We start from the raw sequence: 23338 nt of genomic DNA on the forward strand, positions 1-23338 counted from the left end.
TAAAAAAAAACTTATCGTTAAATCTCGCGACAAGCTTTTATATACATTGTGTAATAACATTACATGGTAATAGTAAAAGTTAAAAAAAAGTTTGTTTTATTTCTTTTAGAATAGATAGAAATAACTTGTCCACCATCATGGGTCTTCAGATTCACCTGTAACAAAAATATATTTATTTTTTATTAACTTATATTTATTTTTTAAAAGTAATTATGTAATAAATTCTTTGGCGATTTGTTATCCGTTTAGAGTAATTTTATATGTAGTTCGTGTAAATAAAATTAAAGTGCTAAATCGTATATTAATAATATAAAATACCTAATACTAATATTAATAACTAGACCAGTGCAAAGTAATTAATATCGTTGTATGTGCAATAGAAGTATTATCTTCGTAATTTCAAATTGAACGAATCAAGTTTAATAGTATGAGGATAACAACCCGTTTCTTTTCAATTTTATATCACATGTAGTCTTTAATTGAACAAGAGAGATATTTCATTTAACTATTAATACAGTGAATTGCTCGCAGTCCTAAATAGTTTATTATTCCATTTCATTTTCTATATTGTTTGAAATATAAATTTTTCATTAAAATTGAAAAAAAAAAACTTTAGAACAGAGATAACTAAGTACAGACGTGCGTGCAAGTTTTAAAATGGTTGTCTCGCTAATAAGCCAATCCAATTCTTTCCAGACACCGGCTAAAACTTAAAAGATCAACAATACTTATTTATTTAAACATTGCAATCAATTTACAAGAACACTGTAACTTCAGATTTCACTAACAAACATACATTACATACTTACATACATACATTAGTGATGTTACGAATATTTGCATGTTTTATTTTATTATATCGTGATGAATATGGAAACATAATATTACTGATAAGATTTATATTTGTTATTTACCTATATTTTAATAAAACAACCATTCTGATGTAGTAGTGCAGGTAAGTTAGCGGCCGTGTGTGTTTGATTTACGCTGATATTTGTACATTCTGTATGAATTATATTAGTACTATATTTCGATTTTCCCACTGTCAATATCAGAGCACTTTAAGATTACTGATACAGAGTAAAAGTAAATAATGTAGAGAAAAAAGCCTATGCTTAGCAATAAAATGGTACTCATCATCATCACAGCAGCGTTTCGCAGTCCACTACTTGACATAGGCCTCCGCAAGTTCACGCCAAAAATGGCGTGACCGTAAGTTGATATAAAATGATACTGGCTAGCACAGACTTGACTGTTGAGCTCTCGCTGGGCAACCACCATTGAAAGTGTAGCATCAATGTTGCTGTCGAAGGAGTGTGATCTGAAACCCTACCCTTAAGCGCTGAAGTTTCTCATGGGTCAGTGCTCTCACCCACACTGTTTATTTATACTGTTTCTGTGACGTTACGAGATGTTTTAAAACAGCTATATTCATTGCTATGAGTGACGCCTTTTACTGTGGGCGATTAATATACCGAACCGATTACAATTTATATGTATGTGACCTTCTTGGAGTAGACCTCGAAATGAGGCAGATGTAGTTTCGTCCAATGTAACCCCTCGTAGATAGTAGATATAATACCATTTGCGCGTTTCTCGTTAATGAGTCCCCTAGCTTGTATTGTACCGCCGAGTTTTAAGAATGTTTTATTGAATACTAGCTGACTCGGCAAAGGTTGTCTTGCCGCTAAAAGCTATTTAAAAATAGGGGTTGGTGGTAGAAGGGTAAAATTTAGGGTTGTATGTATTTTTCAACGCCAAATCGAGTTTTATATTTATATTTATTTCTTTCTGTCCCGACTTAAAAAATAATGGGAACGCCCATGGCTAAGATAATATAGGCATAAGCTAAGAATCCTGAGCAGAGTGGGACCATACTTCACATCGGAACATCGTACCTCTGCTTTAAAAGTTCAGGTTAGTCTCCATGATGAGTTCTGTTCGAAAATTTAAGCAAGAGCTCCCTTTTTTACCGACTGTATAACGAGAAGTGTTTTAGAGGACTCTTTGATATGGAAACATCGTCGCGTTTTTACAGTCGCGTCCTTCGCCACAAGACTAGATATGATCCAAATTGACTGGATCTTCTCGTTCCTTTTTTCCGCGTACGAACAAACCTTGGAATGACCTTGACCTATTTTTTGTACCCTCAATTGGAAATACGTATTCATTAATTTCGTTTGGAATATGAACGTCTCGAGCAGCGATGAAGATGAAATAAGAAGTCACCCTTGACGAAGAACACCGACACTAAAGAAAAAACGGCAAAAGCGGCGCCGAAACCGAAGTCAAACTGTGTCAAGCGTACGGAAGCGTCGGCGATAGTGGACAGTTAGTCCTTCAAGACCTGGTGTTGAAAATGAAGATTCTCTTCGGCGAAGTCGTAGTCGTAAAAGAAGGAGTGTTAGCAGCAGAAGACATATACGTTATTTTCGGGAGACCACTAGTGGAAGGTGACCGCATGACCACAGAAGACGCAGCAGCAGTGCGCAGAGCAGCAGAAGACGCTGTAGCAGACCGCGCAGCAGCAGGAGGCGTGGCAGCAGTACGTGCGACAAGCGTGGTAGTGAGACAAGGTTGGTAGTAAGAGATGACTGTAAAACTCCTCCCATTCATGTAAGTAATTCTTATCTTCTCAGTAGTAACACACAAACTTTTCTGAGTACTTTGGTAGAGAAAGAGGTAACGTTTGTAATAGGCTGGGACACTTAACTATAAACTGCCCCAGATTACCGACTGGATCTGTAAATAAAAATGATACAGTACAAGGACAAGGATGTTATGCGTATCGAGACAAATGACTGTAGTGTTTCTAAATAATATGTATTGAATCATAAAATCAACGGGGATACAATTCAAGATTATATTGATCTAGGTAGTCTATGTCATCATCATCATCATCATTCCAGCCTATCGCATTCCGCTGCTGGACATAGGCCTCCAAAAGTTCGCGCCAAAAATGGCATGAACTCATGTGTGTTGTCCATAGTCACCACGCTGGACAGGCGGTTTGGTGACCGCAGCAGCTGGCTTTGTCGTACCGAAGACGCTGCTGCCCGTCTTCGGTCTATGTATTATAAAGCCACCAGTTGGATGGTTATCTCGCCATCGGTCGGCTTCATAAGTTCCAAGATGGTAGTGGAACTGTGTTATCCCTTAGTCGCCTGTTACGACACCCACGGGAAGAGAGGGGGTGGCTATATTCTTTGGTACCGTAGCCACACCGCAGTAGACAGTAGTCAATGTACGTTGCTCAAATACATTGAGGCTATTAAAAGGGGTATTACTTGGTCAAATAAGAACCTACCATGTATAAGGGGGATAGATAATAATATTGTGTAACCATTAGGCGTTACAAATGTAAGCATTGATATACAACATGTTATAGAAGACGTCGTGATTTACATCTATAATATAAAAATGAGTCACTGAATGTGTTGCTAAGCGCAAAACTCGAGAACGGTTGGACCGATTTCGCTAATTCTTTTTTTAGAATATTCCTTGAAGTACGAGGATGGTTCTTACGGAGAGAAAAATTCAAAAAAAAATTTTTTTTAATTTCCTGAAAAAGTCTAAAAACAACACTTTTCTATACTCCCATACAAAAGATTTGTGATAATACTTAAAAGTCAATTTAAACTTTAATACCATACGATAAAGTTTGTGTTAGGCGATACGAAGTTCGCCGGGTCAGCTAGTTGTTGATGATAATGTTATCAAGTATCCAATCTTAATAAGGGACAGCTCTACTGAAAATACTGGGATCATTATAACAAAAACTACTAATTCTTTAATATTTTCACGTGACAATTCAACCAAGCTACATTTACGATTATTAAATGACGTCACGGTTCCATCAATAGGAATGTTTTCGTTACCAGTTTTCTTTAGTGATAATTATTCGGGTGCAGTAATCGTAAGGGTTTTTTAACGTGGTATACCACAGTCCCGAGTTCTATTTGCTTCCTGGCGGGTACGAATTGGTTAACGGAAGGGGTTCGTTGCTGTTACAGAATTTTACCAAAAGACCAATTACGTTAAAACAATATGCACTGATCACTCGCGTCGTTTGTACTAAAAATTACTTAAATGTTAATCTATTAAATTTCGATAGTGCCGATATTGCTAGTTCATTTCACTGTGGTAAACAGTTAAGTGATGCTGAAGCTAAACGATTAAAAGAGTTACTTAAGAAATACGAAACATGTTTTTCGGATAATTTGAATGATTTAGGACTTACTACCATAGTTAAGATGGAAATCGAACTGAATGATAGTCAACCAGTAGTCTATAGGCCATATAGACTATCGTTTCCAGAACGCGAACAGGTTCGGAGTATGGTTTAAGAGAGGGTTGATGCGGATATTGTATGCGAGTCTAACTCATCCTACGCCAGTCCGGTGCTCTTAGTAGAGAAAAAGACTAGTGAAAGTAGACTCTGCATTGATTATCGCGCCTCAATAATAAAACTCGAAAGGATCACTACCCAATGCCCCTAATAGATGATCAGCTAGATTGATTAGCCAGTAATTCTTTATTTATAAGTTTAGATCTCGCTTCTCGTACCGAGATCGCAGTTGATGTAAACTCGCAAGATAAGACATCGTTTCTCACACCCGATGGGCAATACCAATTTAAGCGTATGGCTTTCGGATATACTAATGCGCCCTCGATTTTTCAACGAGCGATGAATAAAATACTTTCTAGAGTCAATTACACCATCATTTATATGGATGACGTATTAATCCCGACGCGGACGTTCAACGAAGGTATCACTCGCTTAGAGGAGGTATTATGTATTTTATTATTTATAATATCTTACAAAAAAATTATTGTTCAGTTCACAGAGTTATAAAATAAATAAATTTCTACAATAAAAGTAGCTTAAATTACTCCTTACTACATCTGCCAGTGGAAGTCCCGTCAAATAATAGGGAACGAGATTAATTAAAAGATATAGAGAGGGAGTGCAGAATGCTAATATTTTTTTTAATTATGTATAAAAATATATTAAATCTATAAAAAAAATACACACACTACATTTTTTAAAGTCAAAATATAAGACATCCACTTGACCTCCATAATCAAGTGATATAGTCAACAATGGTTAACAGATTAGTATTGACCGATCGTCTCCTTCTAAATCCATGCTGTTCATTATATAAAAACGGTTCCACCTGCTTGTAAATCTTAGCGTGAAGAATATGCTTGAAAAGTTTCGCAAAGATTAACGTATAGTTATCGGGCGATATTTTTCGACACTAGCTTTATTGGAACTCTTTGGAATCGGTGCCACTCTAGTCAGTTTTCACCGAGAGGGTTAATGCCCAGTTCTTAATGCGACATTGAAATATGGCATAGAGGTTCAATCAGAAAATCCTCACCCTGTTTTAAGAACCGAGGAGGAACACTATCAGGACCCACGGACGTACTTGATTTTAGAGCCCCGACTCCCGATTTCACATCCTCAGGTGTAACTTAATTTATGCCAATGTACCTACTCGAGAACAATTCATTCTGATTCATTATATTTGCCGCATCAAGTTTAGGCAGTTCAGTCAAAAATACACTGGAGAAGAAGTGAGCAAATGCTTCAGCACCTTTGTTTCCACTCACAGTGCTGCCACTGTATTCAACAGATGGCTCAAAACCACCTTTGGATCGCAGGCTTGAGATGTGACGCCAAAACTGGTGCAGGTTGCTTTTAATATTTCTCTCTATATTAGTTAAGTACGAGTCATATGCCAATAAAATACGTATCTTTAATTCGGCTCTTAAATCAGAAAAAGCCTGATATGTATCATCCGATTTGGTACGTTTCCAGTTTCGATGCAATTTTAGTTTCCGGTTTGTATCGCTAATTATGTCCCGTGTAAACCAAACCGGATATCGGGCGTTTATATAAAACATTATGGTCGAAGTTCACACTAAGCAATTCAAGTAAAATTTGTTAATACTCGTAAGTATTGTATTATATTTAATTTAATGCAATTTTATTATAAAAATATGTATATTAAAATTAAGCTCGCAATATTATATTATAAATAAATCTGAATCTCAAATATGTGTGTCTCCAACCTTGCCTTTGCCGTTTTATCGATAAACTATCTACAAACAAACTGGTAACAACACTATCACTCGGCGACAGCAACTTCTCGGAAATGAACTCAGATCAGTCGCTCGACCGATCCGCATAATGTAGAGGACGAGCGGTCTGTGTAGGTACACAAATCCGAAACAACACGACTGATAAAATTTGTATTTTTTAAGTTTAAAAAAGGGTTTAAAAGAAGTGTACATAAATGATGTGATTAAAAAAAATACTTCCATATGAAAGGTAACGCCATCTTTTAGTAAATTTGACGTGGCAGATCTCTTTTTGCAGTAAATAACAGAACAATTCGGCATTTTTTTGAAGGACGTTGATTCAATCGCGCAACTAGATTTAGTCTAGTGATCAGTGCGGCTGCAACTAGTTTTATTGTACCCGTAGGACCATTTGGACTTATACCTTGACAGAGGGGAACGTCTGTGCATGGCTACTCCCCTCCGTGTTGCTCTATGTTAAAAAGCAATAATTGTATTTTAATTATGACCATAAGTCAGAACCATAGAGAATTGTCAATTCCAGTTTACAAGTATTTATTGGTTGTCTGTAGAAATAGTATAAACAATTTATAGTCTGTTTAGAAGTTCTCTTTTATTCATTGTCAAACGGCGAATACACAGTTTTCGCAATGGTGAGTGTTATTTTATTTTAGAAATCGCTGTTTACCAAAATAATCATGATAGGAAAGGCCTCTTAAATTCCAAATCTAGCTCTACATATGGATGTTCAGTCGTTTTAAAATGGTATTTTTATGTATTACAGGGTCGTGTCCGAACTAAGACCGTCAAGAAAGCGGCCAAAATCATAATTGAGAAGTACTACACAAGATTGACTCTTGATTTTGATACAAATAAGAGGATATGCGAGGAAATAGCTATTATTCCAACGAAGCCTCTTCGTAACAAAATTGCTGGGTGAGTAATATTTACGTTTTAAGGTTATGTGTTAATTATATTAATTTTAATACATAATTAATATGTGTAGTAAATATTACTTTTCGTAGTACCTTTAGCAGTAAACCCCTAGCAAGTTGTATATTATTTGTTTTTTAAAATTAAATTTTGTTAACACCATAAATATCATTTTTATACAACGTAATATAGAGATGTATATGTTGTAAGAGTAGATCTGTCTAGATGTTATGAATGAATATACAATTTAACGTATGGAGTATTCATATCTTTCTTTACAAATTTTAAAGTATAAATAATGCAAGTTAAGGAATCTGTTATATTTAATATAAATAAACAACAATCTTATTTGCATGTAAACTTTGGTTAGCTTATAATTTTAAAGTTTTAGTACCATACAATAGTTGTGGAAATTAAAATTACACATGTAAATATTTAATAAAAGTTTTAAAATATTGTATAATTATTATGTTAAAGGTTTGCCACCCACTTAATGAGACGTCTCAGACATTCCCAAGTCCGCGGTATCTCGATCAAGCTCCAGGAGGAGGAACGTGAAAGACGTGACAATTACGTTCCCGAAGTTTCAGCGTTGGAACACGACATCATTGAGGTGGACCCTGACACTAAGGATATGCTGAAAATGCTTGACTTCAATAATATTAATGGTCTCCAACTCACCCAGCCTTCAACACAGGGGGGCTACAGTGGCAGACGTAACTAAGAATAAAAATTTCTAAGATCTAGATATTGTTTTATTTATAAACCCTCTAAATGTGTCAAATGAAGTATATAACCTGTTTCTATGCAAAAATGTCTTTGAATTCTTGAAAACATGTTTTACTTACATTTAGTTACGCTTCAGCCTGTAATATCCCACTACTGGGCATAGGCCTCTTTCCCCATGTAGGAGAAGGATCAGAGCTTAATCCACCACGCTGCTCCTTGTTAAAACTGTTAAAAGTACTAAGAAATCAAGAATAAAAAGTTTCGAGTTCATTCACCCCAAAAGCTTTGAAAAATAATAATTACACTATTTGATTATAAGTGATATGATGTTTTTGTTACTGCGAGAGAGCTTAATCAAATTCATTTAGGTAAAGTATTAAAATAAAAAAGTACTACAGTATGTAAAAATATTAATTTTATATAATATTAATGTACCAGTTCAATCTATTGAGTAAATCAAAACAAAATAATCCAAAACTTGAATGACGTTTATATGTCAGTACGCGTATCCGATCGGAGGGATTGTTGTTTGCGGTATTTCGTTTGCTTGATGTTTTCTTGCTCATTCGCTCCTACCCAATGTGTGAAATGGATAAATTGCTCTCGCTCGTATTCGAGAGTACCATTTTGTAATTCCAATTTTATTTGCTAAAAGACTTACTTAGATTTCTATGACTTAAAAAACTTATTTTATTTAGTTATTTTTATATTTTAATTATTATGAATAATGGAATGTACCCATTTATTAGATAACGTTAAGTTGGATAGCAATCTTTTCGGTGAGGAGACTGCGATCACAAAGGACTTTAATTGTGCAGGTAAAATACGCAATTTATTTTAATTACAGGCTGTATTTAGTGGTATTCATTGGGTTTTGTAAAAATACGCGACATCAAATCTATAACTGGAGGTTAGTTTGAAAAATCAATACAGTGAGCTAAAATAATCAGCTGTTCATGAGGCGCGGAGAGGGAGGGGGCGCGGCATGGGTGACCGTGAAGACGTGATGCGATGCGTTAAATAATCTAAAACACAAAGTTTTCCTATAATCAATCTATCAAACGTCTTATATTCTTGTAGGATGCAAGATGATTAAACTAGTTCTTATATATCTTCTTATTCGTATATCGTTCTTTTTATGTCACACATAACTTGCGTCGTTTCTGTACCACGATTGACGCCACTAACCCCATAATGTACATTCGAAACGGAATATAATGAGTCACGAAGCAAAACATTTACATTAACGCTGGCATAGATTTAGTTTTGCGTAGTAGAGCTAATCTCTGACATCATAAGCGATAAACTCTCGATACTTCACTAAAAGTAATCTTTCCTATTTCCTTAAATATTTTATAGGAAACAATAAATTGATTAAAAATAACAATAATAACACATCCCTAATTTATATGAAAACAAAATTAAAGTAATAAAATCATTCTATATAGAAATATAATACCTGAGTACTGTTATAAATAATTATTTTTATATAAAAAAGTGTCAATAGTTCAACATATAAGTATTGTTACTATAACTTGTGATTTTTTGTTTTTCAATACAGAATGCATGATCAAAGAGCAAAACTGGCTGTGTTTGCAATGTGGTATGGTCAACTGTGGCCGCTATGCCAATGGACATGCGAAACAACATGCAGAATCACTTGACCACCAACTCTGCATGAGTTGCGATGTGTATTCAGTTTACTGGTGAGACAAATACCTACATATATTTATGTAAACAAATTATTCAATACCTTCTGCCTGCCACTCGAACATATTTTAATCATTTATCTTTTGTGTATAAGTAATAAATTTTTTAAATTAACAGTACTTTTAACTCCATTCCAGTTACAAATGTGACGATTATGTTTCAAACGATTTAGATCATCAAAAAATAGACAAAATAAGGCAAAGTATTATGCAAGTTAGGAATAATGAAAATGCTGAACCAAATAGAAACATAGATGAAATTGAAGATGTCAGAGACAGTCAAAGTCACAACAGTCCCGCATCAAACGAATTGGATTCAAGCGATAAGGTTGTACTATCGCTGAATATCACAGAAGATAATAGCGTTGAAGTGACTCCTACTAGTTCTTGTGATGCTGAAAGTACAGAACCGAGTGTCTCTGATGTGTCAGAAAACAAACTAACGAAAAGTACTAAGGTAAGGTGATAACAAAATATATGTATATTAAAAAAAAATTAACAATTCCCTTTTGACAAGACTTTTACGACACTACTATTTTTGGTTCTTTTTTTTTATAATAATCAATGCAACTAAATTATATTGAATTTGTCTAATCATTTTTTACTTGTAATTTTTGATAAGCAAAAATTTTAAACTTTTAAAGCCTCTTAATTTTAAGATAAATTTAGTATATATAGTATGTACAAGGGGTTTGACTTCTAACTGTGTTCATCTAAATGGGTGGATCTGTGGGTGGAATAGATCATGTTCCACCTGAATAAAAAATTCCTAGCCCTTTTTAAATTTTACTTATTCTTAGTGTACGAGCTACTCTAGCAACGTACCATGAATAACTGTCTAATGCTATTTTTCTTAGCCCTAGAAAAATTGATAAAGTGAAATATGAATACTAACTACCGCATACAACTAAAGAAATGCATAGATACTAATTCTTTTTCGTCGTAGAATGTTTTCATTGTAAATTATAGCCTTGCTTACATGCTCACGAAAGGTAGCCTGTGGAACGAGTCTGTCATAGTAGCTCATCTATTTAAACAGAGTTAAATTTAAAAAGGACTAGGATTATTTTTCACGCGGAACATGATCCATTACACTTACAGAACTGCCATTTGAAGGAATATACCACAAACAATACACCTAACAATATACCTAACTTGTAGTTATGTCGTGTACTTTATGAAATTTGTTTGTTTGTAATAAAAACTAAAAACATAATAGTTTTTATTCTATAAAATTGCAAAAATAACACAATGAATACAAAAAATTGAGTTATTACAAAAAAAATCATTAATGACAAAAAGTGAGATATTAATTAAATTTCATTAATTTTTTCAACTCCACTGGATTATAACCTTTTTTTTTATGTAAATTAAAATATATTTTAGATAAATTAAAAGATGTGTTGAAAAATGTAGCATGTGCAAAACCTTACAAGTGATGGTACATTTCCTTTATATTATGTATTTTTTTTATAGACATATGTGTACCAGCAGTATAATTTTTTTTTTTAAATTATTAATATATTTTTTAAAATACAAATTGTGTTTTAATTTTTAGAATTTAGAAGAACCAGTGCGAAGCTTACGACCACGTTCACGGAAACGATCTCATTCTGAAGACAGCAGTTCAACAGAGAATTTAGGACAACCTTCTAGAAGCAAAGAGAAGAAAAATTTACATTGCAATGGAAAGAGTCAGAGAGAAAAGAAGATTGTAGGCTTAAAGAATTTAGGAAATACATGTTTTATGAATGCGGTACTACAAAGTCTGAATAATATACAGGAATTTAGTTGCTACTTCAGTCAGCTTCCATCACTGGAGACGAAGACGAATGGACGAAAAGTGTACCACTCGAGAAGTTATACTCGACAAGAAATGCACGATGTCGTTATGGCGGAAGAACTCAGAAAGGTATGAGTTTGTATTTTGTACCATTTTTTGCTTCCTTGATAAACTTTTTAACTTTAATTTATAGTCATAAATTACAACTTATAAAAGCTAAGTATATACATCATGTATAGTTTCATTAAGGTATATTTGAAATATGTTATTTATCTATTTGTATGTGGAAAACACAAACTGAGTACAGTACCAAAAAGGCCAAACAATCACATTTTTTGCATGTTATATTTATTTATATAAGTATTTGCGTTAGTATAATTATTATTTTTTTAGTTTAAAAGTAATTTTATTTTGTATTTTTAACCGTGTTTAAAAAAATGGAAGAGGTTCTCAATTCTACTGAATTTTTTGTTGTGTTATCTCGTAACTCTACTGATTTTGATGATTTTTTTTGTATCGAAATCTGACGTATATATTTTATCATCCCTGAAAATGCGTATTTCGATGTGAATGTTTGCGAGCAAACGCAATTAAATATTATTGAAATTGTATATTGCTCACAGGTGCTTATAAATCTGAACACGGGTGGATGTGGGTCGAAAGGCGCTATATCCCCGGAATGCCTCTTCCTCGTGATCTGGAAGGTAGTGCCGAGGTTTCGCGGTTATCAACAACAAGATGCGCACGAGTTTCTGCGATACATGCTAGATAGGTGTGTTGAATTTTTTTTTTTGTATTTAATATCTTTTATTGATATGTATTTTGTATCGCTTCAGCCTATCTCAGTCCACTGCTGGACATAGGCCTCTAGGACAAGTTCGCGTCAAAACATGGCGTGAACTTATGTGTTTTGCCCATAGTCACCACGCTGGGCAGGCGGCTTGGTGACCGCAGGGCTGGCTTTGTCGTACCGAAGACGCTGCTGCCTGTCTTTGGTCTATGTATTTTAAAGACATCAGTTGCTTGGCTATCCCGCCATCGGTCGGCTTTTTAAGTTCCAAGGTGGTAGTGGAACTTTGTTATCCCTTAGTCGCCTCTTACGACACCCACGGAAAGAGAGGGGATGGCTATATTCTTTGGCACCATAGCCACACAGCAGTAGACAGTAGTCAATGTACATTGCTCAAATACAGTGAGGCTATTAAAAGGGGTATTACTTGGTCAAATAAGAACCTACCATGTATGAGGGGGAAAGATAATAATATTGTGTAACCGTTAGGCGTTACAAATGTAAGCATTGATATTCAACATATTGTTATAGAAGACGTCGTGATTTACATTGTTGATGATAATGTTATCGAGTACCCAATCTTAACACACAGCATTTTGTATAATCGATGCATGATTTAGTACCCTATTTTTATTTAATGTTTGTGTAGTAAAAAGTTTAAATTTTATTTCTTAGTGGTGAAGTGGTATTTTTTTAACAGTATTTATAGTCCTGTGGCTAAAGTGTCAAATTTGAGTAAGCTAACTAGCATTTAGCTTGTGAAACTTGACATAGTCGGTTAGCGTATGAGTGGTCAGTAAGCGAGTAACGCCTGCGCCCGCAGACTGCACACGGAGCTGCAGCAGCTGCTGCCGCCGGAGCGCGCGGACGCCGGCCTCGTGCGCGCGCCGGCGTCCATCGTCACCGCGGTCTTCGGCGGCACGCTGCAGAGCGAGGTACCCTCACTTGCCCCACGCTCCCCACGCTCCCCACGCTCCCCACGCTTCCCACGCTTCCCACGCTTCCCACGCTTCCCACGCTCCCTACGCTCCCCACGCTCCCCACGCTCCCCACGCTCCCACTTGCCCCAATGTGCCCATTATATTATCCACGATCGCTGTTCCCATTGTATTACGTCGCACTGACGACGATTGTTGATGACTGTGTGGTTGACTCAATACTATTTCTTTATTAGTAGTGACAATGTCAGTTGTAGTAGTACTTTAAATAAACCAATTGTCTCTTTCCAAAGGTCGATGTGCATTATTTATAGGCGGGTAATCTATGTTATTAGTTCTAAAATAAAACCATTATTTGTTTTTAGAGGAAATATTACTTGACACTATACTGAACCGTTGTGGATGATTCAAAGAGGATTGTAAACTAAATCAGTTTGTTGGTTACTCTATTATGACGTAATTTTATTGCGAGCTATTATTTAAATACCCACTACAGTCATATTACTTAAGTGTTTTTGCGCCAGTCGGCCGCTCTTTCTTGTATCTTAGGTTAGTAATGTTATTAAAGTTCAGTTATGGAGATTTAATAAAGTCTAATATTTTATCTCAATTGCATTTATGTTTTGACATTCCGGCTTCAAAAATAAACCTTATTTAATTTCCTTCATTAACGTAACAACAATTTAGAATCACAATTATATGTAATAGTCCATAGCTGCATGAAATGGTTATAAGGGAAACTATTCCATGAGGCACCTTGTGACCAACAAATATCCTGAATTTGTGCATTTGAAAAAACTACAAATTCTAAACTATGTTACCCTAAATACTTATTAATTTTATGATTACAGGTCCGATGCTTAGCCTGCGGTACGGAAAGTAAGAAGTTTGATCCATTCCTAGATCTCTCGCTGGAACTTCCCGAAACTGGCAGACATGAGTCACCTGTAGCTCTAACTGATTGTCTAGCAAGCTTCGTACAGGTATTGATATTTTTATTTCTTTTAAGTGTATTAGAAAGAGAAATATATATATATATTGAACATAGCGTTATATATATATACTACTAGCTGACCCTGCAAACGTTGTTTTGCCTTATATTTTATTAACCCTCTCAATCCCCCCCTTATAACTTAGGGGGAATGAAAAATAGATGTTGGCCGATTCTCAGACCTACCCGATAAGCACACACAATTTTATAATATTTTATTAACCCTCTTAACCCCCCCCCCCCCATAACTTAGGGGTATGAAATTTAGATGTTGTTCGATTCTCAGACCTACCCGATATGCATATAAAATTTCATGAGAATCGGTCAAGCCGTTTCGGAGGAGCACCGCGACACGAGAATTTTATATATTAGATATATTTTATTTTTTTGAACATAGGCTTGCAAATGTAAAGAAAGAAAGAAATATAGTTGTTTGTAACAAATCACTTGTCATAGACATCACAATTAGGAAATTACCAAAAGATACAAAAAGAATAATTATGTTTGCTCTTAAACGAAAATAAACTGACTTCAATTACATCGACAAGTAATACAAGGGTCACGAAAAAATAGTCAAGTAAATACGCGTACCAAAAATTACTCTAAAAGTACAAGAAAGTACCTTAAAGTCATATCTTGATGAAATTTAAATTAGTCCATGCGACCAGCTATTATAAAAAGAATCATAGAAATCGCCCAATAAGAAGTTATGAGATGTGTAATACGACGGTCGACGAAACAATGGTCGAGTAAATACGGATTACTTGAGATTACTCAAAAAATACTTGTCAGATCTCGAATAAATTTAAATGGGACCACATTGTCGAAATTGGAGCGGATACATAAAAAATATTCGAATTGAGATCGTCCTCCTTTTTTTGAAGTTGGTTACAAAGAGGAGAAAAAACTTCATTTTAAAAATAAAGCTAATAAAAATAAAATCACTAAATATTTATGTTCACAATTGTGTTCTGTGCCTCAAAAAGGTGTATCACTCACTTGTGTTAAGAAACCCAACACATTTTCCAGTAATGGGTATCTTTTGTTTGTGACAAGCAGCGATCATATCATAATATATTAAAGATATTAATAATACAACTTTTTTATACTATTTACTTGACTTTATATAAATAAGTGTCCAGTATTTTAACTGATATGTAATATCAAAATGGTTGTGGCTTCAGGTTGAAGAGTTGGCTGATACAGAGCGATACTTCTGCAGTAGCTGTAAGTGTAAACAGAAGTCCACCAAGCAGTTTTGGATACGAAGATTACCTAATGTCCTATGTTTACATCTCAAGAGATTCCGATGGCATAATTATTTTAGGTGAGTTAACAATTTACCTGTTCTCTGACATAATGGTTTTTTATTTTTATTAATTTTTTGGCCCATTTTTCACTCTTTCACATTGAACAGCATATCTTTAGTAATAGTAGATTAAAATTCTGTGAAAATTGTAGGTTACAATACTACAATTACTTTAGTTAGGTTACAATTAAATTGTAACCCAACTATGTTTAATAATGTTAGTTTACTTTTTATTGTACACAAATATCACATAATACATTAAAAAAAAAAATGTACAACAGGCGGTCTTACCGCTAAACAGTTGTCTCATCCAGACAATCAGTGTTGAGGAGATAATGTGAAAAAAGTGGAAAGGGTGTACAGTTTAATTTTTATTTGTTTGATGTAATCAACACAAGGCTTTTATCAAAATTAGTTTCTTGTCTATCATTTAAATTTCTGTAACTTTTTAAGTAAACTTAGTTTAATGAAGCAAATGTTGAAACTTGTTCAAAGATGCGTTTATCTTTTGTAGGCATGGCAGGAGCATGTATTTGAAAAAAAAAGACACACCTTTCCAACACTGTAAATAAAATTTATTCTTAGTTACTCGTGATAAATTCAACACAATTTTGAGGTGCGAAGATATGTGTAATTTACATTTTTTTTTAATTTATATATTAATATGTGAAGCAAAAAATTTGTACCCCTTTTTATGAAAATTGCGCGGATGAAGGAGTATGAAATTTCGCACATTTATAGTTCATAATTATAGTGAAGGAGTACAGAATGTTAATATTTTTTTATAAATATGCCTAAAAATACATTAAATCAATCACAAAAAAACAAAACATTACATACATTACCATGTATTTGACATACATACGGATATATATTCTCTTGTTTATTATCATTGAAGTTATAGTCTTTGTATGTTTAAACTTATAATTCAAATTAATTATGGTCGAATTTCGACAACTTGGCGACCACTAGTCGTTGATAAATCTTATCTTATATATAAAATTCTCGTGTCACAATGTTGGTTATAATACTCCTCCAAAACGGCTGGACCAATTTTTATGAAATTTTGTGTGCATATGGGGCATAGGTCTGAGAATTGGCCAATATCTATTATTCATACCACTAAGTTATAAGGGGTGGGGGATTGAGGATGTTAATATCATATCTGGCAAAACAACGTTTGCGGGGTCAGCTGGTAAATATATATTTCTTCTATGCGTGTTTTTGTCATTGTACTCCTAAACAGCTGGACCGATTCGGTTAAAATTTTGTACGTATATTTCTATGGGTTCATTTAATAGTTTGAAAACACAATTGAACCCGTAGGTGGTGCTATCGGTACATCAGTAATGAAATTTAGTTGCTGTATTCCGGGAAGGACAATGTCTGCCAGATCCGCTAGTGTCATGTGTATTTGATAATTTATTATGTTATATATAACTAGTGACCCGCCCCGGCTTCACACGGGTGCAATGCTGATACTTAATATACTACAGAATGTCTTTATTTATAGTATGAAGCTAGCTTATAGCATGGTTATTAACATAATAACAACATTCAAATATGCGACGTTAGATTACACGTTGTTACAGAATGCGTTGAAGAAATAAAGGTTCACTGCTCGTTCCCCGTAGGTGATAGCGTGATAATTTGTAGCCTATATGTTGACCCGACTTCTTAATAATATTCGTGCCAAATTTGAAGTAAATCCATGCGGTCCTCTTTGAGTTTATCCCGGAAATACATACAGACAAACAGACAAAAATTCTAAAAACTATATTTTTGGCTTCGGTATCGATTGTAGATCACACCCCAAGTATTCTTTAAAAAAAATATTCAATGTACAGTTTTGACTTTCCTACCATTTTATTATATGTATAGATTATAAAACGTTGTCCCCAGGACCAAGGTGGACACCAACATATCGTTTCCGCTGAGCGCGCTGGACATGTCCCGGTTCGTGCTCGACAACGTGCCCGACACGCGCCGCTCCGGCCGCGGCAGCTTCCTCTACGACCTGGCCGCCGTCATCGTGCACCACGGCTCGGGGTAACTACCGCCCGCATCATACTGCTTCCGATACTGCTGCGGCCCGGTGGTGGCCGAGGTGACCCGAGCTTTGGGGGGGGGGGGGGCGCGCTTGCGATGTTTCTGGTGTTGCAGTCGTCTATACGCTCGGCTACGATAATCGCTTACTATCAGATAAGACGTTTGCTAGTTTGCCAACCTAGCTGTATAAAAAAAATTGCGTGCTTACAAAGTACACTTGTCAGAAGTGAAACTTCTTTGGCAAATTAATTTAAAAAAAATACTAATTAAAAAAACGAATTGAAAAAAAAAAACAAAAAGCCAACGTAATGCGGTGTTCTAAGGCGGGTATACAACGTGCTATGGACGTTTAAAAATTCGTGACGCGTGACGCGTTTGATCCATAAAAATTTTACCCCTCGCATGAGCCTAAAGAAGTTTCACTTCAAAAAAGTATCCATAGCACTGGGCCTCCAGGATGCACAGGTTAGCTGCAGGGGCCCCTGAACTATAGGATTCCTTGTGATAAGGAACTACATATTTATATTAATAGCACCAGGCCTCAGGTAATAGTCATTCCTATTTTGAGCTTATCCTATACTTATATATGATTTTTGACTTTAAATGGAGATGAAGATGGAGGTTCTCCATTTGACTATGTTTTTTGTGTGTTACCTTATAATTTTTTACAAGGTGCACCAATTATGAAGATTCTTTTTGAAATCGAAAACTGGTGCTTTAATTGAATACTGAAACTTTTTGGATTATCTTCAATAATTTCTATTTTTATTGACTATTGACTATAAACATAGTCTTCTGGACGTTTGAGATTGTGTATTGTGGGTGTTTCCGGACCCCCGACACAGGAGAAAATCCTACTGAGGGTCGTTGAGTATGAAGCGTTTATTTATTGATTTCCTTCCTTGCAGAGCCGGCTCGGGTCACTACACCGCGTTCGCTATCAACGAAGACCAGTGGTTCCACTTCAACGACCAAACGGTTCGAGCGACGGACGCCAGCGCTGTGGCCTCTTGCAAGCCATACATTCTTTTCTACATACGACAAGAAATCGCGCTCTCCACGTGACCGGATCGACCGGACTATACTATCGGAATTAGCTCACAATTTTCATCGGTTGCTATGACACTATCTGCTTAACGTCGGTTTCTATATTCAAAAAACGAATTAATTTGAAATTTAATGGTTCTTAAACAAATTGTTTTTTTTTATCAACGTGACTAGGCCGAGCGGATGCTACTATCGGAATTGGCTCGCTAACCTCACCGGCTATTACGACACTAACTGCTTAAGCTCGGTGTCCTATATTACAAAAACGATGAAACGAATGTGTTCGAAATTAAACGGTTCGTAAACGAACCATTTTTTTTAATGCAGGAACCGAGTTTTAATTGATTTCTTCATAAGCAGTGCAGGTGTCCACTTGACTGAACCATACCAGACCGAACACTACAATACTATCAGAATGAGTTTGCCAGTTAACATAATAACGACGACAGCTTAATTGATTTAGTACATTTGTATTAGACCGGATCGGTTAAGACTAGATAGAGTGAAACTAACTGCTATTAGTGTTAGTTTGCTGACTCGTAAATGTCTAGGATAATAATTTGACGATTGATTGCAGTTTTTCACATCACTAGCATTATTAAAGTAATAGATTATATTATTGCTGGCATATTGCTTCTCAGAAGTGAAAGACCCCAGTCAGTTATTAGTCAGTTGAAAACAAGGTAAGAATTTTCCATTGGTATACTACTTTTCAGATGTTTTTGACATTTTAAAATAATTTAAATTAAACTTAAAAAATTGTTATGCCTATTTCTTCTTTTTGTCTGTAACAATCAATATAGGTTACAATCTCAACCACACCAATCACTATACTCCGTGTCTTTTCTATCCTACGTGACATTGACGAAATCGACAGTTCTTACTGTTCCCTGGCACATCTGAATGCCATTAAATTCAAGAATTAATTAATTTAATTAACAATAGTTGCATCCTTCGTGTCTTCTCCTTTCTACGTGATATTGGCGGAATTATTCGTGCTACTTTGGCACTGTTAGTCATTAATCTGAATTAATTAATTAATGAACGATAGTTACACTGATAACATGTACTTTTTTCAATATCAAAAAATTATTAAGGAATAAATACCTTGTAAAATATAGTAATTTATGATTTTTTGACTTGTGGGGTCGTTCCTACTAAAAAGCTATAATATTACCGAGAAAAAAGTCTTGGCATTGTTTAAAATTGAAATTGTTATTTTTGACATATAGGCGTAAAAAAATATCTAAAAATTGACAGAGGAATCATGACGAAAAAAAAAATTAGTTTAAATGCTGGTCACAGTATATTACTATTTATTTGACAAGTTATTGTACCTAGCTATATATATAGACTTGTTATATTGGCAGTTTGTTTTAGTTTTCTTGCGTCGGTTGGGCTGTCGGTCGTTAATAACAATACTACAAACCATCTTAGAGCTCGGTGTTATGCGTGTCAACCTTATACGTGAGCGTGTGCATGATAAGTATTATCAACATGTATATTTCGTTGTTTGGCATTAGTTAATTATGGCAATTTCTTATTTTTATATCATTTAACATTAATGCGTCAAATGTTATTCCGAAGAACGGCTGTGTAGCTATTCTCCTCACAAAAACGAGAAAAAAAAATGGAAATTCAATTCCGACAACAACAAAAAATGTATCATATATGTAAGGAGCTGGTGTTATATCTTTCTATTTTATCTAATGTATCTATTGTCTCTGTATAATTTCAAAGCGCCGAACAAAAAAAAATGAGCTGAATTATCTATAATGTATAAAAATATAATTATGTTGTTTGGTATGACAGTTTCGACTTTATCGTTTATGACTAACGGCATGTTCAGACTAGTGCAACCGTGAAGTGTGTACTTTTTAGTCTTCGGCCAGTAAATACTGTTAGCCGAATTGTTGAAAAAGAAATTCAATCTCGTTTGGCATGATCTTGGCACTCGTCTTTACCTATTATATAATATTGGATTATGTTCATGAATTAATATATTGACAGATGTCTGCTTAATAAAAAAAATCATGTAGAAGAATATATAATATCAACTTTTAATTTAAAATGTGTTATTGAAATTATTGAAAATGAATTGTCACTTAAAAGTACGTAATTCAAGCAGGTTAAAAGGGCAAGTTCTCATAGTACGATTTATTTAATATACTTTATAAATGTCAATAATATAAATATAAATAGTTGAGGAGGAATAAAAATTATTTAAGCTTAAAATGAATACGAAATACATCTAATATTAACATTGATGCATTAGAAGTCTGTTCTATACATAGCACTTTTAAAGGTCGATACAGCTCGCTTTGTTTATTTATTTAAATTACGACTATTATTTGTAAAACATGGTATTTTTACATTCCTGAGAAATATGTCTTTGTTTTTTGTACTCACAGCGTTATGCGCAGCGACATTCTCAGCTCGATAACAATATTGTGATAAGAAATTGTGTGTAAATAGAACGTTTTGATGATTTGTGTCGTGAAGTGGTCTCTTTTGCAAGTACCTAATTGTTTAACAACAGGTTTATTTTAATTACTTCAATTACTGGAAGTTAATAGTGATTGAATTTAATAAATTCGCCAACTAAAATTATTTCGTTTTATTTACAATATACATACATATATACCTACTCTATTTGCAGCATAAAATTAACTTTAAAAAGCGTCTAAAACATGATTTGTCTTCGTCAAAGTTGGTGTCTAATGATAGTTGTAAGTAAGGTATAGAATTAGGTTCTGGAACGGTCTGAGATAAATCCAAGCACTTTGAGACAAACGTGCAATTTGAATTACCTTCTTCCTTACGTATACTCTGTTCATCACTATTCTCTACCGTATCTAAATCATAGTCATATACTATCACTTCGTTAGGATTGTTATTAAAACGACTTTCTCCTATCTCTTGGATTGGTTCAGATATTTCGTTAGTACGCGTTGTTGGTTGAGAGTTACATTTAATTTGAGGCTCGGGTAAATTTAAATGAAGCTGTTTAGAAGCATCAAATACATTTTCATTTACCGTATCTTCCTTATTTATTGTAATATTAGGTCTATCAGTCACATTCATTGTAGTGTCTATATTTTCGAGTTTTAATATTGAATTACATTCTGGTTCACAATATACAATAACTTGTTCTTTACATTCTGTTTTTTTATTTAATATATTATCTACTTTATTTCTCCTTTTCTCTCTTTCTGATAAAGTGCTTAATTTTGTGAGAATTTTTGACTTTTGGTGACTTTGATCTCTGTTAGTATTTCCATCAAACCAACTGTTAGCTGACTTTTTAACAAATTTATGAGTTGTACTTTCATCAGTAATATCTGATGTTGAGTATGTATATGGTTCTGTTAACTCCGTAACAGCTGGTAATGGCGATGAGAGTAAATTTAATTTAGGTATCCAATTATATATAGGTGTTGGGAATATAGTTCTATATTTTATTATTTCATCATCAACTGTTGAAAGACTTGTAGAATCGTCAAAACTCACATTTGATACGTTATAATCATTTTCATACGAATTTTTTATATCTTTTAAAGAGTAAATAATTTTTTTTATATCCTCCTCATGATCAGTAACGGCATATGAATTAAAATCGCGTGAATTGTCATTGACGATTGTATCATTAAAATGTATGATTTTAATATCGTCATATTGATCATCTGAAGACGTATCAAACGTTATATTATCAACACGATTGTAATATGTGTTATTTTTACCATAATCTCCACCGCAGTGACTATTAAATGTTTCATTCAAATCATCTTCACTATGATTTTCTCTATCATTTGTATATTGTTGTTCATATTTAACATTTCTTGTTCCTTTAGTTTGTCCTTTTACTTCATATTTATTTTCGTCCTCACTTTTTACAGCGGGCCGATAACTAGTATTGTTTTGTGAACATTGTTTTTCACTTTCATCTGAATTGATTTCTATTATTTCAATAGTCGGCTTAACTTCATTTATATTTAGTGCAAAGGGTTCAGCAACGTATGGGTAAATAGCGTTACGATTGAAATCTGAAATGAAAAGAGAATAAACTTGTAGGTATACAACACAACTTATAACCACGAGGAATATATGTCTCATTCGTAATACGTAATGTTTAAATTCCGTATATTACGTTATAGAATATTTTTGGATACGGCAATTTAATTAGGAGAAGAATATTCATTCTGAATACTTTGTAAACACTTTCTTTAAATCAAAATATAAAAAAAAAAAAATAACAGATATCCAGAATATTGGATAATGGTGCATGACACCGTTGAGGATTAGCATTGTATTTAATCAGAAAACCTAAGGACTGTGATTAAATGATATTCATGGGATTGTAAAACATTTCATAAAGTAAGTTTTTATTTGTTTATTTGTGAGAATTTTTAACCTATATAAGTAAAAAATTAAGCTAATATACTTAATGATATATCAATGATAATAATAATCTTTGTTACTTTTGAATGAAGTGTCGCGCATTTTGTTTACATGCATATGACATACAAAACAAAATCGATTTATATTATTTTAATCCTAAATATTAATAAAAAATATTTATATACTACTACTACTTACTATCAAACTGACTAAAGCTGGTATTTATAAGTTTAGGTATTCGCGTTTGCTTCATTGTAAATATTTTTTTATAATATAATATAAACAAATATTTATCTTGATTTATTAAAAAATAATAGATATTATATTTGACACTGAATAAAGTAGATATTTCTTTACAATATTGTCATTTAATGTCACTCATTACAAATGAGATAATTAATCTTAAGTTATAGGGAACAAATATAGAACCTTAAGAATGTTACCCGTTAAAACGACTATTTGTTACTTTTTGTTGACTTCTTCAGTTATTCCGTGCTCCTCTGGATAGGTAGTCTCTCAATCTGGGGCGGCTTTACCTATAGTGCACGAAGAGATGTGAACCGAGCGCCGGGTTT

At 34.0% G+C, this 23338-nt stretch overlaps 2 protein-coding genes across 2 annotated transcripts; both read left to right on the forward strand.

Moving 5' to 3' along the window:
* The first annotated feature begins 6627 nt into the window (after positions 1-6627).
* Positions 6628-7766, forward strand: LOC123658815 (40S ribosomal protein S17). Its single transcript, XM_045594113.1, has 3 exons — positions 6628-6740; positions 6872-7023; positions 7498-7766. Exons 1-3 carry the CDS (start codon positions 6738-6740, stop codon positions 7742-7744), a joined length of 402 nt encoding a protein of 133 aa, XP_045450069.1. The 5' UTR covers positions 6628-6737; the 3' UTR covers positions 7745-7766.
* Positions 7767-8275: 509 nt separating this feature from the next.
* LOC123658814 (ubiquitin carboxyl-terminal hydrolase 3-like) lies at positions 8276-18691 on the forward strand. Its single transcript, XM_045594112.1, has 10 exons — positions 8276-8567; positions 9311-9455; positions 9597-9915; positions 11017-11370; positions 11865-12013; positions 12855-12966; positions 13821-13952; positions 15145-15287; positions 17172-17318; positions 18227-18691. Exons 1-10 carry the CDS (start codon positions 8477-8479, stop codon positions 18381-18383), a joined length of 1749 nt encoding a protein of 582 aa, XP_045450068.1. The 5' UTR covers positions 8276-8476; the 3' UTR covers positions 18384-18691.
* The last annotated feature ends 4647 nt before the right edge of the window (positions 18692-23338 follow it).

The sequence above is a fragment of the Melitaea cinxia genome, chromosome 13, assembly GCF_905220565.1.
Source record: "Melitaea cinxia chromosome 13, ilMelCinx1.1, whole genome shotgun sequence".
NCBI classification, from domain to species: domain Eukaryota; kingdom Metazoa; phylum Arthropoda; class Insecta; order Lepidoptera; family Nymphalidae; genus Melitaea; species Melitaea cinxia.

Excerpts from the sequence above, each read along its gene's own strand:
- LOC123658815 (XM_045594113.1), top strand. Across the intron at positions 7,024-7,497 it reads CTTCGTAACAAAATTGCTGG|GTTTGCCACCCACTTAATGA; the intron begins GTGAGTAATATT and ends ATTATGTTAAAG.
- LOC123658814 (XM_045594112.1), top strand. The coding sequence starts at position 8,477 with ATGGAATGTACCCATTTATTAGATAACGTTAAGTTGGATAGCAATCTT. Across the intron at positions 9,456-9,596 it reads GATGTGTATTCAGTTTACTG|TTACAAATGTGACGATTATG; the intron begins GTGAGACAAATA and ends ACTCCATTCCAG. Across the intron at positions 11,371-11,864 it reads TGGCGGAAGAACTCAGAAAG|GTGCTTATAAATCTGAACAC; the intron begins GTATGAGTTTGT and ends TATTGCTCACAG.